This window comes from Lissotriton vulgaris, chromosome 4_1 (assembly GCF_964263255.1).
Source record: "Lissotriton vulgaris chromosome 4_1, aLisVul1.2, whole genome shotgun sequence".
NCBI lineage: Eukaryota > Metazoa > Chordata > Amphibia > Caudata > Salamandridae > Lissotriton > Lissotriton vulgaris.
In genome coordinates, this window is record NC_141691.1 from 925,343,119 (window position 1) to 925,360,304 (window position 17,186).

The following is a 17,186-nucleotide window of genomic DNA, read 5'->3' on the forward strand; positions in this document are numbered from 1 at the left end:
TGGTCAAACTTTTTATGTTTGTGACGCCAGTCTACCGACTTGTTTTGCAAATCACACCAAGACTCTTTCTGTCCCTCCATAAGTGCAGGGACACCGGTTAGGACAAGCAAGTATCGGGCAGAGGCTGGAGGGAGACGTAGTACATCCGAGTTAAAGTTGGGTCCGGGCTTACTAAGATCACCATTCACAGTATTGATGAAATTTACTGGCCTTAGAACCTGCTTGGGCTGCCTACCCTGATTAATGATCCCCTGTGAGTACCCATACCGTCCTTCCTTATCAACAACCCGCTGCTTCCGTTAATATGGCCATCGTTTATTACCAGAGGGGCTCCCCCTGTCCCACATCGATGACAAGGGGCGGCTTGGGGGAGCACTACAGGATCTGCTGTGCTTCGAGATTGCGAATCACCATTACAGTTAATTTGACCATTTGTTTGATCTTTAGGCACTGGTCGCGAAGAAATTTCCCCGGCCCCACCCCTGTTTGTGTTATCTATGGTAGTGTGTTTCTTAGACATTTTCTCCCAAAAGGACATTGAGTTTCCTAACAAAAAATGTCCATCACATCATCCAGCCTGGACTCAAAACCTTCCATCAAAGTGTCTAAAATTTAGATTCGCATGTCGGTGGTATTAAAGCCATTAACCCAAGGATCTTCAGTATGGGTGGAAATAGAATTGCACATCCGGGCTTCAGTTATTCCATCACCACTGGTACCATCACTATTACACGGGGTGCCTGTGTTGGAGTCTATAGTTTTTTGCCTGAGCTTTAATTGGTTTAATTTTGCCGCATTTTTCTTTCCCCCAAGAGCTGTTGCAACCAATGTCCGCCCTCTGGCAATCTTACTCAAAGTCCCTGGGGTATTGTTGGCAGGGGCACTTAGGTCCTGATTGATAGAAGCGAGTGGAGACTGTAAATTTGTGACTACGATGTCAGGGCTTAAAGGCACAGAGGAAGATCTTAGCCAGCCTGATGAAGTTAGATCCAAGGTACCCCCAGATGACAAACGAGGTTGTGGCGGGACAAGGTCTAATGACAATCGTCTCTCAGTTGCCTGTATCTTGTGTATAATCACCAATTCCGCCCTTGTAAAGAAATCGTCTAGTGTTCCAACAACCCCCTTCCGTTTACTCATTTTGACAATAGTGACGATTTGTTGCTTAAAGGCAGTCAGTGGGGCAGTATTCTTACAATGGTGTTTTTATCGGCGAAACTTTGTGTAATTAACACATACCTGGCTTCCTGGAGTCCGAGAACCTTAAAACACACTGCAAATGGGGTGACCCTGCCCGGCCCCTGACGGCCACAGGCGGCCCGCCCTTTGCCCGGGCTTAGCCCGGCGCACGTCCGCGCGCGTCCCGCAGGATGGAGATAACGTACAGTTTTTAACACGCTACGGGTGGAAAGGGAGGGCTGCTGCTGGCGCTGGATTTCCCCAATGGCTCCTGGGGCCGTTAGTCCTGCAAGCCCCCACACACCCTTAGCGCCCGGGACACTCAGCGATGCGTCTCCCGCGGAGTGGGAGGTGCGAGCTGTTTTTCTGCTAGTGCGGGCGGGCAGAAAGGGAGGGCTGTTGCTGGCGCTGGATTTCCCCAATGGCTCCTGGGCAGGGCCGGTCCTAGGCATGGGCGGTATGGGCAGCTGCCCAGGGCCTCGCGCTCAGGGGGGCCCCGCAGACCGCAGTGAAAAGTCACAGGGCTGCCGGCCGCCGACATGAAAATGCGGGAAAAGTGGGCCAGGCAGTTAAGTGCAGGGTGCACGCACCACCTAGCTTAGTGGAGGTGGTGCCGTGCGTTGCGCGGGGGCGTATCATTTATCATGTGGGTCCCAGGGCCGTCAATCTGGTAGCGCGCGAAAGAGCTACCAGTGACGGTCCTGGACATCATTTTGGCCAGCCCTCGTGCGCTGTGCTGCTAAAATGCAGCAGCGCAGCCAGTGACGCAGCACGCACGCCACCACGCGATCTCCCAGTCTCTTCAGTGGAGTCGGGACTCGGGAGAGCAGGGCGATTTATTGGCTTGCAGACAGTAGTTGCAGTCCACAGGAGAGGTGAGTGAAATTAGCGGTCCCTTCCCTTGTTCCCTATGATTTAACATTGATTCTTTTCAACGTTTCTTCCTTATTGGCACCCCCGCCTTATTCCTGCTGCAAATGCAATTGCTCCTATTACGGGTGGGAGTCGTGAAAGAGTGAAATAAAGGGACATCGAGACTGGTGTTGAATGTAAGGGGCATGAGGTGTAATGAAGACTTGCATCCTTAATGTTCAGCATCTGACATAACATAATAACATTCGATAGCCCTGCCCACGTGCGTCTGAGCATCAGCACAACTTTGGCCCCCAGCGTTTATTTTTTTTTCTATTTTTACAAATTAAGCACTGCCTATGTTTATTTTTTGAATGTCCATACAGTCCATGGATAATTACAGTAAATCTGAAATCTTTCTGCATGTATACATCCTGAAACACAACTTTTTTAGAAAGTATCTTAAAAAACTATTTGCAAATTGCAACATGTTTTTTCAAAAAAAATGACAGAGTGCGGCTCTCTGGACTTTGGCGCATTCCATTACGCGCTTTTTGCCCTGAGGGCGAGAGCCGGGGGAAAATATATTTCCTTACCGTCACACCTAATAAACACATTAGCGCCACTTTACCGTGTTTGCCAGTAAAGCCCTACTTTTGTTTTCTAGTCTCTCTTTGAACAACATTGATTTCCCTAAGTGGGAAAGTGCACTATTCCTGGAGCTACTTAAATACCTGTTTGATGGGTGAATTGGAAAACAAAATGTGTACAGCGGTTGTGTGTTCACGAATATGGTCTTTTTAAACCATACTGCTGCTTACGTTTATAAGGATAATAGCAATGAGCCTTGAGACGGGTCCCTTCTGGGCCCTGTAGTCATGGCCTTAACTTTTCAGGCCAAAGCACTCACTAATTTCCGCATAATGAGTGTAAAAAGAAAAAGGTAACCATGTTCTTCCTGCTTACATTTCACATGCTTTACTTAATCTTGCATTCCCTATAAGTGTTTGTTTTTTCTAGGATGTTAATTTTTTTAGGCAGCATATTGCTCTTGTCTAGTGCGTAATTTAAATTGAGCCATATCCAGGTGTTTATGGCGGGTCAGTGAAGTGCAAGTTTCTCTCAGTGGGGCAGTATGATGTTCAGTGGGGGAGAGGATGTGGCACAAAGGTCAAAGCTGCTGAATTTTGTATGCATGCTAACAGTCTCTGCAAAGATTTGTCCTTATTAGTACCAGTGGAACATACAAATGCAGCAGTCAGAAAGGTGACCAGTCAACCTTTGCAAAGGGCCCTCCACTTCACAGCAGCACAAGTCACACTTTTTAATAACTTTTGATCCGTTTGAGCCATAAACAATTTATTAGTAAAAATCATCAGATTATGCAGCAGATGATGTATTATGTGGCAAATATGCATACTGGGAGTTGTAGTTTCACACTGTCCAATAAAGGTTGGGCTTTGCAAGAGCTAAAAAGAGGGGGAAAAAAGCCACTGTTTAAGTCTGGTCCATTTGTGTTAGCAAGCGGCTAATTTCTTGAACAAGTTTATAAATGGTGGATGTATGATCATATGGGCAACTGCAGTTTTCCACGATCAGCCCCTTACCATAACTAACTTTCCATTCCATCTAACTAACAACACTGCCATGAGCAAGCAAAGTATGTCTGTTTGTAATGCACACTTGTATATGGCTAGAAATACAATTGTTAAATGTGGAACCTTATGATATTTTGGACTATTAAACCATATATACTTGGTGGGAGTGATGCCATTTAATAGGACCGCACTCGAGAGGCCAGTGGGGTGGGAATGGTGACAGGTGAACCAGGCCCTAAAGGCTGGCCCGACAGGTCAGTGCATGATATTTTGGACTATTAAACCATATATACTTGGTGGGAGTGATGCCATTTAATAGGACCGCACTCGAGAGGCCAGTGGGGTGGGAATGGTGACAGGTGAACCAGGCCCTAAAGGCTGGCCCGACAGGTCAGTGCATTGATTGTTTTTTGGGCTGTTTGTAGGCCGATTTATTTGCTGGTGGGCTGTGCCAATACTTGTCTGTGGTTTTTTGGCTATTTGCGGACTGATTTTATTGGCTGGTGAGCTGATTTTTATTGTTTATTTATCTGAGATTACCACAAACACTGCTGCAAGTCCAACTAATCATTAAAGCAGCAGGCAAGTGTTACACTCATGGATATTTGCTCACCTGTTTTCCATCCCCTCTACTTTTTGTCCATGTTACTGATATCCACATTAGTTTGCTTCAGTGATGCCAAATAAGATCAATAGTCCTGCGAAGTCACTTTCTGTCATGTCACTTCTTGTGACGCAATATGCAATTAGAGGGGCCTCACATCTTCCCTTTCGCCCAGGGCCTCAGGAGGCCTAGCACCGGAACTGCTCCTGGGGCCGGTAATCCTGCAAGCCCCCACACGCCCTTAGCGTCCTGAACACTGTAATAGTGAAGTTAAAACAAGCAAACACGCAGAAACTCCACTCCAAAGCCAGTGCACTAGTCCTGCCAACCAGACTTTCCTCCGTCAAGAAAAACCAAAATATCCTGTGGATACTGCCAAATCCGTTATAATGTTGTGTCTTATATATTTTTAATACTCATTATTTCTCCTCCTCTTCCCTCTCCTCACCTCACCTGCCCTTCCTCCCCTCCTCGCCTCTCACCGCTCTCCAAACGCTTCGGAGCGTTTTTCACTCCAAGCTCCAAGCTCGGGTGTCCCAGACCTCCACCACTGCAGCACCTGAATCTCCAAATAATGCCCGAAGCCGCTCCTCCTTTATCGATCGGACGCTAGAAACAAAAAAACTTCTGCTCCTGGGGACTGAGACAGACACCCTCTCGACGCTCTACAGCTTGCAGTGATTTCAGCGCGATGTTTCCCTCGAGAGCCGCGATGCTTGAAGGACTCGGTTGTCAGCTCGTACTCGCACTCGCCCTCACGCATCAATATCATTTTCTTTGTGGTTTATTTATAATGCATTTATGGTGCATTGTTTAAACGAGTAACAAACATCACACTGCAGGGATATACAGTGTAATATCACATGATTTACGGTACCTCTCACTGCACAGATGTACAATACTGTTCCAGTTACACTTCACTCACATGCTATCAATGTACAATCTTTCTGGTTTACTACTGACGTTTTTACTAAGCAAGTACCACTACACATCAGACTGCAGAGACACACAGTGTAAATATATTTCTAATGTGCTGCATTGTACTGCAAAGATTTACAGTACTGTGTTGGTTACACTGTATTACATGACAGGGTACACAATACTGCTTCCGTCCCACTACATCACTCCAGGCAGATGGACGAGAAATCTTCAATTACCCTGCGACCAATTTCACTATTAAGAACACTACTTCAGTAACAATGTCAAACCTCAGAGAGCGGTAATATTTCAGTTACACTACATCACCCCGCATAGATATGCAACGCCTCTGCACTACACTGGATTCTACTGCACATATATACAAGGCTGAATCACACTGCATATATATACAGTATTACTTCCTTGGTAATGCAACGGAGTGCAGATATACAATACTGCTTCCCTTACACTACATCACGCTGCATTGATATAAATCGCTGGTGCACCACACTGCATCACGTTGCGCAGATATACAAGACTACTTTAGAGGCACTGCATCAATCTGCAGCTGTGCCATACTTCTTAGTTACAATGTATAAAACTGCATAGATATAGGGCACTTCTGAACTACACTGCACCATAATGTAAAGACATACAATGGCATTTCAGTGGCACTGCATCAGCGGTGTTAAACTGCTTAGTTCAAAGTCAAAGTCAAAGATGCTTTATTCGGTTTGTAAAGAAAATACAACCATATAGCAACAGACATAAAAATTTACACAATACTAGAGCTCAAAACGAAAAACCCTATACAGTTAATTCTGTATCTAGTATACATTTGGCAGCATTTATAGAACATAAACATTAAGCCATTCGAAAAATGCATTTAACTGTAATATTGACAATTATACGACCTTTAGTTATGTGCAAATATGCAGTTAAAGTGCTAAGTATCGCTATATTAATATATGTGCAAATTGGCAGTTCAAGAGAAAGGTTCGGCAGCATCCTTCCTAAAGTGCAATATGCAATTAGCAGCACTTAATCTAGCTATACACAAAAAAAAATAAAGATGGATAGAACAAAGTGCACGTGCTATGTCATTCCAACAGTGCATATTATACAATAGCAGCAATTAATCCAACATACATGTATGTGCAAATTAGCATGATAAAGTACATGATGTCAACAACATCTTATTTTAAAAGTGCACAGTACATTTAGCAGCTGAGAAGATTCATATAATAATTGATTTTCTTGCAAAAATACATTTTAAAATATAAGTGGCCACATAAAAGCATACATCTGGGGTCTCTATATTAAACACTAGTTTCATTGCTGTTTGTAAATGATGCGTATTATATTTTAAAAAGATGGGTTTCAAATAATATTTCCTAAAAGAGATATAAAAAGTACAAGATAACATAAAGTGACACGTGCTCTGCTTAGTTAAACTGTATCTACACTGCACCATAATGTAAAGACATACAATGGCATTTCAGCGGCACTGCATCAGCGGCGTTAAACTGCTTAGTTAAACTGTATCATACTGCATTGATATGAAACGACTCTGAACTGCACTGCACCCTATGGCACAGATACTCAATACTAAGGCGCCACACCTACTCCAGCTCCAGTCGTAAAAAGTCTAGGCATTAAAACAGACGACAAACTCACATTGTCTAATCACGTGTCCTCCGTGGTTGGGACCTGCGTGGGCCGGCTGAGATAGTTGAGGAAATTATCACCCCTCCTCTCATTTTCCACCCTGCGGACGGTGGTGACCACACTGATTGTGTCACACCTAGATTAAGGCAATGCGCTATATATTGGACTACCTGAAAAGCTGTTAGATAAGCTGAAAGTAGCAATAAATTATGCAGCCAGGCTGATCTTCAAGCTCCCTAGAAAGGCATGGGCCACACCTCTGTTGCAACAGCTACATTGGCCCCCGTCAAATAGCGAGCCAGGTTCAAAGGCCTCTGCATTGGCCACAAGGCCCTTCATGGACAGGCTCCAGGATACATCAAGGAGCACCTAGGGAGATACGTCCCAGGACATACCCTCCGGTCATCTGAGGCAAGCCGGCTGGCCTGTCCACGGTTCAACACAACGACCAAAGGGGGTCGAGCCTTCTCAGTCTTGATTCCGCAGTTGTGAAATAAGCTACCAGGAAACCTTTGTACAGAAAAAGCCCTTCCCCCCTTTAGAAAAAAAACTGAAGACCCTCCTCTTTACAGTGGCCTGGATATAACCCACTCATTTACCTGGGACCAACAGTAACTTACTGGGGTGGGCCACAGCTACTCTCTCTTAGCGCTTAGAAACCTGCTGGTGATTATGCGCTCTACAAATTCCAATTAACACTAACACAGTACATCAAACATCAAAGCATTGTTTCAGTTACCCAGCACCACACTGTGGAGATAATTAACCCTAATCCACGACATTGCATGGCACACTGCACAGTTATAACATTTTGCACCACACTGCACTGATACACAGTAGTACTTCAGTTATATTGCAACAGTTGGACGCTACAAACCCAGCGTTGGGTGCCCCCCTGCACCCACACCTCTCGTGGACCACATTGACTATATTTGATTCTAACAACTCTCTGTGAACTGTTCATGCCATGAGCAAGATTGCCTCACTATTAACATCTAATAAAATCAGGAAAGAATAGTTTAAAGCTTGGCGCTATTTTTGGCGCTATGAAACGTGCAAATACAGAAAAGTGACCATAGAGAGTGCAATAGAGTTGCACACACCGTATGAAGTGCCCTGACCCCCCTCTTTGTAGAGGCATTCCTTTCACTCACCTGGAGACAGTCTAATGTGCAGGGACCGCGCTAGTGTTTTATTTTTTTTAGGGGGGGTCCCAGTGCTCCTGACACTCCCTGTCGTTGGAAGAATGCAGGGCAGCGATGAAGTGGCGAGATCACTGCCGTGTGTCAGGGAGGCTCGCGGGCTGTCAGGGGGTGTGCTTTGGAGGGTGCAAAAGTTGGGGGAGTAAAACTGTGGTTAGCCCTATCTGTGCAGGGGGGCGGGACGGCCGTCTTTATGGGGTGGAGACAGACTGGAGACAGTTCAGAGACAGGTTACCAAAACAGGGCCTGGCTAAGCACAATTCCAATGGTAGGCTAATGAGGTATTTTTCTATATTTAAATATATTCACAATGCAGATGGAGGGAATGGATTTCTGCCAGCGTTGAACACCTTCTTCTGTGCGTGTGCCCAGACTTAGCAGAAATCGAACTACGCAGCGGTGAAGTCATTTGGCCAGGATCACACGGAGTGGTCAAACAGAGATGCCTGGATTTCACTGCAGGTTCATTTTGCCACTGGACATTTTCTGCCTCCATATGAAAGGCTCTGTGACCCCTTGATCACATACACGCATTGTGAGGCTGTAGTTTTCCCAAAAAGCATGCAGAGAAGCCTATGGTCACAAAATGCCAGTGGGTGGTTTGGGGGAGGGTAGAAGGGTGTATCAGGCAACATTTTCAGGTGGAAAGGCGGTGAGCGGATTGAAAAACCTGCCTTCCTAAGTGAGGGAGGCACAGGCGGTAAACGGACCCAAGCAGGGCTGGAACTGAAATAACGGATGACCAGTGTAATGAAGGAGGCTGGTCAAAGCTGGAGACTGTGTGCTGGACATGGGTCAGATGGGGCAGGGGTGAGGTCAATGGCAGCCGTTATTGTCCCGACTCCTTAATGCAGGCACAACGTGCTTTGCTTACTTTTAGAGCGCATGGCGCCCTGGATGTAAGCAAAGCAAGTCTTGCCGGCAGTAAGAGAAAGTTGATAAAGTAAATAGTGCTTACAGACTAAATAACAGGTCCCATGTAACAATCAAAGATAAAAGGGCCAGTCGCCATGGGAGGTTACTAATGGAGACAAGGCGGTACTGAGGAGGGATTAACAAGCCTATTAACCAATCAAAAGCCTGCATTTATGAAGGACCAAGACACAAGCCAATGACAAACATGGGCGGAGAGTAGGAGGCGCTTTTACTCCGTACTCCAGCAGAACAAGTCTCGCAGAGCAGCACATGCTTGCTGACTCTATGCTCAACTTTAAAAGGACCAGGATTGAGAGCTTTGGCGTTGAGCCTAAGGGCACTGCTAGTTTATCAGTGCCTGTCAGTGGGTTAAATATTCGCCTCACCAGTTTTATTTGGCTACCACTGCTGAGAATACCCTTCATAATTCAGGAACCACTCAATCACTATTACGGTTAAGTTTAATAGTTTTTTCTAATAAACCTCATAACCAACAGGAGGGGGCGCTGCAATGCAGCGGCGAAAACTGTTCCATACTTGAGATGTGTGGACTTGTGTACTGGCGCGCCAAGGCCACAATCCAAATAAGGGACAAAACAATCTTTTATTTTACGAGCCCAAAGTTCGTCGTCTAGTTTGAAAACAGAGCCCCTTCCTTGCTCCATCGTAGGGCCGAGTTAGTTATGGTCTCTATTTCTTTGTTCCCTGACCTTTACTATAATTGCACCCTCAGATTCCGAGCTCGTGAACTCCCCGCCTGCTGCAACAATGCCGCCAATCAGAGGCGCGCGTTCTGTCTTCCACTGCCACGGCCTTGTGAGCTCGCGCACACCAAATATACGAAAACAAAACGACTCATTGGCAATTCACAACCCTCAACGAGAAATAAATAAATGAATCTTGCAAACGATTGTATTCTCCTGGCTCGGTATGTCATAATTTGCATTTAGCTTGATTTGTTACGGTGAACAATCAAATAATGTGTTGTTGTTTTCATGCCAATAACTGAATAGTGTGAACTGTTGTTTTGTTACATATTTAATAAGGCTTTTCCATCTTTCCTCGACGGCGAAGCAAATGAGTAGTTCGCTGCCGCCTCCCTGAAGCCACAGCCCGCGCCCTGTGCATCTGGTCTGCTGCTATTACCAAGGTTTGTAGACTCTGTAATTAAATACACCGCCTTATGCAACAACCACCGGAGAAGAGCTGGCCAAGATCGTGTATTTCCTAGATGTCAACAGTCCACCATGGGAGGAAGACATTTTGGGATCATAGGCCCAAACTGTGGGAATATATAGCATCCTGTCAATATGTAGCTAAAAGCAGCTATTTTTCTATATCATTACATAACACAGACCTGTCCAGAGGGGTGCAAGCCAGAGCATTTTCCGGAAGAGCCGGGTCAGGGGTCAGCCTTGGCCTTAAGAGCTGAGGCACAAGCAGAATCAAAGAGAAATCGCTTCAAGCATGATTTACAAAAAAGATAACATCTCTTTCAAATTAGAAATACTTTTTTTCTTGAATGCTGGTTTTTCACTTCAGTACATATGATTATATCACTGCATTGACTTCTGTTAAAATGAACAGTTTTTACACATGAACGCAAGCCTCAAATGCTTTAATGTCACTGCCATGAGTGAACGAAGCGATGTCAGTTTGTCATGTACACTTTATGTAGGTCACTAATGGAGTAACATTATGGTCCAGTACACTGTATACAAGCAGGCATTTGATACAGTGCACATCTTGAACTACGGACCGGGGGCACATTTATCATTCTTTCACACAGCGCAACACAGTAAGCCACCTTGCTGAGCTCAATGGTAGGAATGCGTCGTATTTACCATAATATGGTGCATTCCTGTCCTTTCCCTGCGCTAGCCCACTTTTGGGTGCCTAGCGCTTATGCAGGCACCCTTGCGTCCTGGTGCAGGGGTGGCTGTGTTGTATGCATGATTGTTGTTGTGCAGGAAGGGGCACCCACCTGCGCAAAACAATAATGAGAGGTATTTTTTTCTACGTGTGCTGCAGAATGCAGCGCACTTAGTTGTTACGCCTCACCTGGGAGCTGTAGCATTTTAACACATTCCCAGGTCTACCACTAATGGTAAATCTGGGGATGCACCAAAATCCATAGGTGGATGCGTGGCAACCCCCACACTCCATCCATGGAATGTCTCCCTGCCGCAGAGTAACACAAGACACTGATTTGCGCGGCCTTGCAATTTTCTAGCTTTATAAAGCCCCGCAGGTCCACGCAAGGTGGCCTTATGTGGCATGATCAATCTCCCTTAGGTTTTGTGTGGGGCAAAGGCGACGCAAAACCTTTTATAATAGGTGATTTGGAAAACTGGTCACAAATTGCACACCAACATTTTACAATCTAATTTGATTTAGCCAACAAAACGATGTACTAAAAGGTCAGTTTGCAAAATAGGGAATTTTAGTAATCCAAAGACCAACCTTCCTACTGAATATTAAGTAGGCAGGTTGCAGATTTGTTCTTAGGCCTCCATAACATGTTCTGTATGTAGGTAGCTGTGCCTACAAATGACAAGTGGTGAAGGCAAGTTTGTCAAATCGAATGGTATAAAGTGCCTCTTTAGAGTCTTCAACATTAGTATAGTGATTTTTAGCAATGTATGGATATAGCAATTTTAAGCTTGACCGTACATATACTGCTTCGAATCGCATAATTCCATTGGCTCTGGCTATACTCTATTTACATCTGTGTTAGCGAAGACCTTCTGATTCTTCTTCAAAGGAAAACGGCCTGAACAACGCGAGTGGAGTCAGGCGTGCCATTCCAATGCAAGCCTTAACCACGCATATGCCTTAACCACGCCTAGACGTGGTTAAGGCAGTGTGTAGCTGAGATGGACGGGCCCAGGAACAGGAAGGATCAGGAGAGGACTGGTGGGGTGAGTTAAGTAGGCTGGGGCCCGGTTTTGGCGGGCTGGGGGAGTTTTATGGGTTGGGGGTAATTTTTAGGGCTCAGGGTTAGAGTTTGGGTGGGGTTGATTTTAGGGCTCATGGGGGTCGGGTAGTTTTTAGGGCTTGGGTGGGCGGGTAGTTTTTAGGGCTCAGGGTGGGGTTGGGGTACTTTTTAGGGCTTGGGGGGTCAGTTAGTTGTTAGGGCTAAGGGGGTTTGGGTTAGTTTTAAGTACTCAGGGTGGGGTCGGGCTACTTTTTAGGGCTCAGTGGGGGGGGGGGGGGGGTCGGATAGTTGTCAGGCCTAAGGGTAGGTTGCATATAGTGTGATCATTTCTACTCATTCCTATACCAGTCATGCCTTTACCCCCAAATTGTGTGGTAAAGGCATGCTTGGTAAAAGCATGCTTAGTAAAGGAATGCATTATTCAGAGGCATTTGTGGTTTAGGCAGCGTAGTAGAGGCACGCGTGGGTTATCCATGGTAAACAAAAGGTACTGAGATTATTTCCTTATTGCCTAATGATCAGTAAATTATTACAGTAGATGGAATTTTCTTATTACAGATGAGTTGTAATATGTCAGAGGTTCTTAATATGCAAACTCAAGCTTAGATCACCGCACTTAGCGTTTGTTCTAGAAACAATTAGTGAGAAACTGAAAGTAAATAATTTTTAAAAAGAACGTTTTGGAGTAATTTGAATAGTCAACAGCAGTCCGCGATTTTAAACAAGTGGCACATTTTACAGCTCTATGAAAACAAATAAAACCAATCACAACCTCATGTACAATAGAAGCATGCAATCAGGCACTTAGCATCTGCTAACTAGAATTACCTCTGCAAGTGAACAATGAAACAGGAAATATCCTATTTGCACAATCAAATTAACTTCAAAATAAAACCGGCAATTAATTATTTCTATTTAACATTAAAGCCATTAAGCGATACAGTAAATGCATGAAACAAACAACATAAAACTGCACTCTATCAATCGAGGTAAATCCCTTAACTGAAGAGATCACCACAGTAAAGTATCCAGTCACTTTGCTGGTAAAAACGAAAAATTGTGTTTTACTAGGGTCTGCTAAAGGTGATCCTATTAAAAAACGTATGAAATAACTAGTGCCTAAATGACTAATTAACACATATGAACACTTTCGACTGCAGCCACAAATATTATTGTATTTTGGAATGCAACAACGGTCATTCATATGTTAAAAAAAGTTTTTAAAAATGTGTCCTAAATGACAAGCTCTGGTGTGCGTCATGCTTGATCAATGAAGGCAAACCACTTAGGCCCGGTCTTATGTTGTTTCTATCAATACATGACGAGTAGAAAGACCCAAAAACACTGCCTTTTTTTAAAATCAATTCGTGAACTACACCCTTTCGAGAGTGTGTTAAAACAAGGACCAATCCAAGACCTAACTATTTTCTGCTGGAACACTTGCGGCCTCGTTCAGAGACTCACACTACTACAAAAATATAAAACAGGGTAAGATGTGTGTAGGGAAAATACTGCATGTTCCAAGTTTTGCAGCATGAATGGGTGAAAAAAAGTGCTATTGCTATGTTATTCAACATACCAAGCTGACGAACTCGGAATATGGAGGTCATTTCTTATATTTTAAATATTACACCTGGCGGTACCAATATTTACTTGATGTCGTTTTACCTCCCAACATACCAGTATGGCTGCTCATTCATTTTTATACATTATACAATATTTCAAAATGTTCCAAAGACGTGGCTTTAGTGAGCACCTGACACCCTCACTAGCTCGAAGTGTAGCTGAATGGACACGTCAATCTGACTACATGAGGTGAACCACAGTTTCTCGCCGGCATGCGCAGTTGCAATTACTGGCAGGGAGCATCATCAATGCTGTGTTCCATGTTGGGAGCCTACCTTGAAAGAAACTCTTCACCCTGAGGTAGCTGACGCTCAGACGCAGCACAGACAGCTTATCCAGCTTTGAAATGCTCTCCGGTGGTAGGGGAAGAAGGCTGGCCAAGTGATCCAACTCCATGTTGAGGCGATCTCTGTGGCGCTTCGAAGGATTGGACTTTCCGTTCCCAACTGCTGGCCTTCTGTTGAAAAAAGAAGAATTAACACATGCCAGATTGTGGAGATTCCTGGATTACACCCAATTAAAATTTCATGTCAAACTGCATTCATGCACAACTTTTTTACACAATAAAAATCAATGAGAGGAGTTACTTGGAAACTCAACAAGGGGATGATTTCCTCTTGCAGGACATGATTCACTGACCACTGTCTTTGAAAAGGTAAGACTAGGTATCTCACGAAGATGATTTGTTCTGATCATCCTGAAGTGATGGGTTAAAAGGTCCAAAACCCTTACTGGCCAAGGAAATGAGCATAAGGTTGGTTCTTGTAGTCTTGCCTTAGACAGGGGGTGCAACCCCTGACCCCCTAGGGTAAGTATGAAGCAATTGGTTTTTGCTAAGGCAGGATATATACTTCAATGACAATTCCCGGAAAAAATTCTTCCAATAGTTCACGCGAAAAGTGTTTGAAAATTTATTCGCACTCTGTTTGCACTCCGGTCTCTTCAGTGTGACACACTGAAGAGACCGGATCGGACTGACATGCCGGGCATTACGCCGAGATTCAAGACTAACTAGATATTTGACCCTTCATCGACGCTGACGGATTACCTTTATATTTCAACCGCCCTGAGGAAGCCCCAGGCCGGTTGGCCGTGTAAGGGGTGAAACACGTGTTGGCTGTTCACTCATCTCACCCATTCTGGCAAACAGAGTGCGAATACATTTTCAAACACTTTTCGCGTGAACTATTGGAATTTTTCCGAGAATTATCATTGAAGTATATATCCTGCCTTAGCAAAAACCAGTTCTGATCATCCTGTGCTGCAGCACTTCAGTCTCACTAAGAGGCTGTTACCAGTGGCGGTGCGTCCATTAAGGCGCTGGGGCGTTGCCCCAAAAGCTGACTGCATCCGCAGCTCCCTCAGCGTCTCTGAACTTAAGTAAACTCACAGTTTACTTAAGTTCAGAAACGCCGAGGGAGAACTGACAATGCATCTGAACCTGGAATTTCTGGCACAGGAACATCTAACCTAATTTTACTGTCAGCAAAAGTAGACCAGTAAAATTGTGTAGATCAGGCAGCGGCTGTGGGCACAAGTGCAGAGAGGCCCCTGCCCAATCCTCTCATTCAACATGGCAGGTGCATGGGTGGCTGCACCATACCTGGCTCCTTCCTCCCCTACCACTGCCTCCCTCCTTGCCACCCCCAACCGCCTCCCCTCAGCCAACAACAGTCCCCCTTTGCCATTTACCACCTGTTTTAAGCAGGTGGGAAGTGGGGGCAGGAAAGTCTTGTTATTCTGAATGAGGAATCAAATGTGGACTCAGGTGCAGGATACCAAATGCATCGACTAGTTCCAGTGATGCAGTGTGCCCTCACATGAATCTGAATCCCTCATAACCAGTCCTGATGTTTCCTAAGCATCAGTGTGACCCCTGTCAAAGTACCAAGCCTAGCACCTCACACCCACGACTGTGAACTTTGAGGACTTGTGTGAGTTATCTAACAGGCTGCTCATGTTCAGCTGCCAACTTCTTCATTCTCTCTCTAGGCTTGAGAATATAGCTTTTCCTGGCTTCTAGGAATTTGGTTTCCAACAGCAAAGGATTACATTAATCCCTGCAAAGAATGACCCTCTTTCTTTTCAAAAGACTGAGAAGAAGCTAACCCCGTACAATTTGCATTACTTTCCTCCAAATCCAAGGTCTTCTTTTTCTGCCTAGAAACAGTCTTATTAGATAGCAAGGACGGAGAAGAAGGAGTCAGATGAGAGAATCACGGTAAGAGCGAGGGTAGTAGTTCTCATGGGAGAGGAAAGGAATGACCAAGGACAAGAGAAGATTACAACTTGTCGCTATGGGAGAAGTGGTGAAAGTATACAGTTGTGCTAGAGCTATTCAAAATTTACCAAAGAAGAAGTCACGTGGGAGTGTGAACTCGACTACAGTTGATATTATGTGCTGTACTTTATGAGGGAGAGTTCTTTTAGGTTTTCATGTACAGTGGACCGATACATCTGCTTATATGGCTTTATACTGCTTGACCCATTGCTGGAGTGCCTTCTACTGAAGACTCTGACAGCTGACACCTTTCTTCCTTTTTGATCATGCCCATACCCAAATGTTTTTAATTTAGAGCTACCTTTTCCAAGATAGTGTAGGGAAAGATAGTTTGCCCATGTTCGTTAAAGAGAATTATTTGATGCATTTTAACCTTTATTTCTTTTTCCTGTTTGTCGGCATCATCATCTTAGAGTTAGTCATTTGCTTTGTATTGTACAGGGTGAATGTCTTCTGGATTATGCTGAGATTGATTTACATTGACTTGGTTCTGAATCTATATTGAAATACCACTAAACTCAGTTAAAGTAGTCGAGTGGATTAATGTGTGGCCCCATTGGTTGCACTGTATTGAGATGATAACCAGTGGTTCTTTCCCTTCACCGCTCGCTCTTCCAGAAAGGCCGGTGCCTCTGGAGAAATTTGTGTAAATGGGCCCGACTTTACCAGTAACTATCTGCATTTGCCCTATAGTCATCTTATAACTATCTAACGTTCCCTAAGCAATTAAAGAAGTTGCTTGTTTACCACTTCTCTTTGATGCATGTTGGTTTGCTTTTCTCATGGTATAGGTTTGCTCAGTGCCATGACACCCCTTGGGCATGTGCATGCTTTACAAATGTCTATCTTGACTTACAACTGCATGTTCATTCATTCCAAATAAAATGCTGGCCTTTTACTTATAGAATTGAGTAATATAAGTTAGGGATATCTCTGTACCCACTGGTGGTGTGATAAAATGCCAATGAAGAAGTTAGAATGCTGGTTTCTCACTTAAAACTGTTGATTATACCACCATAACAACAATATTAATTGAAAATGAAAATGCACCAAACGAGGTGTCTTCGTGGTTTGCTTCCTCCTTAAGCAGCAAAAAATTATCTGTAAACAAACTCTAGATTAATATTTAATTGTCATCAGTCATGTCGATTTTCCACAGTCAGCAGTATTTTCACCTCCTGCATTCAATATTGACATATACTGCTCCCTCATCAACTTTCTCAAATTCACTACATGAGTGTTTGAGGGAGGGTGACTTGTCTATCACCCTGACTAAATTGAATATGTTTACAGCACACAAGTGAAATGAGACCAATACACAAGGGGGTATATTCACAAGAACGTGTGATAACTACCACAAGAGTAGCGTAACGCAACATTCAACATCGCAGCTCATCGCGGGAAA

General features: G+C 44.4%; 1 protein-coding gene across 1 annotated transcript in view; it reads right to left on the reverse strand.

Moving 5' to 3' along the window:
- Nucleotides 1–17,186, reverse strand: part of LOC147722732 (aryl hydrocarbon receptor repressor-like) — an 831,322-nt gene that overhangs the window by 754,956 nt on the left and 59,180 nt on the right. Inside the window, exon 3 of the mRNA XM_086966883.1 lies at nt 13,776–13,957. Coding sequence (XP_086823009.1) covers nt 13,776–13,957 — 182 coding nt within the window. The remainder of the gene's footprint in view (nt 1–13,775; nt 13,958–17,186) is intronic.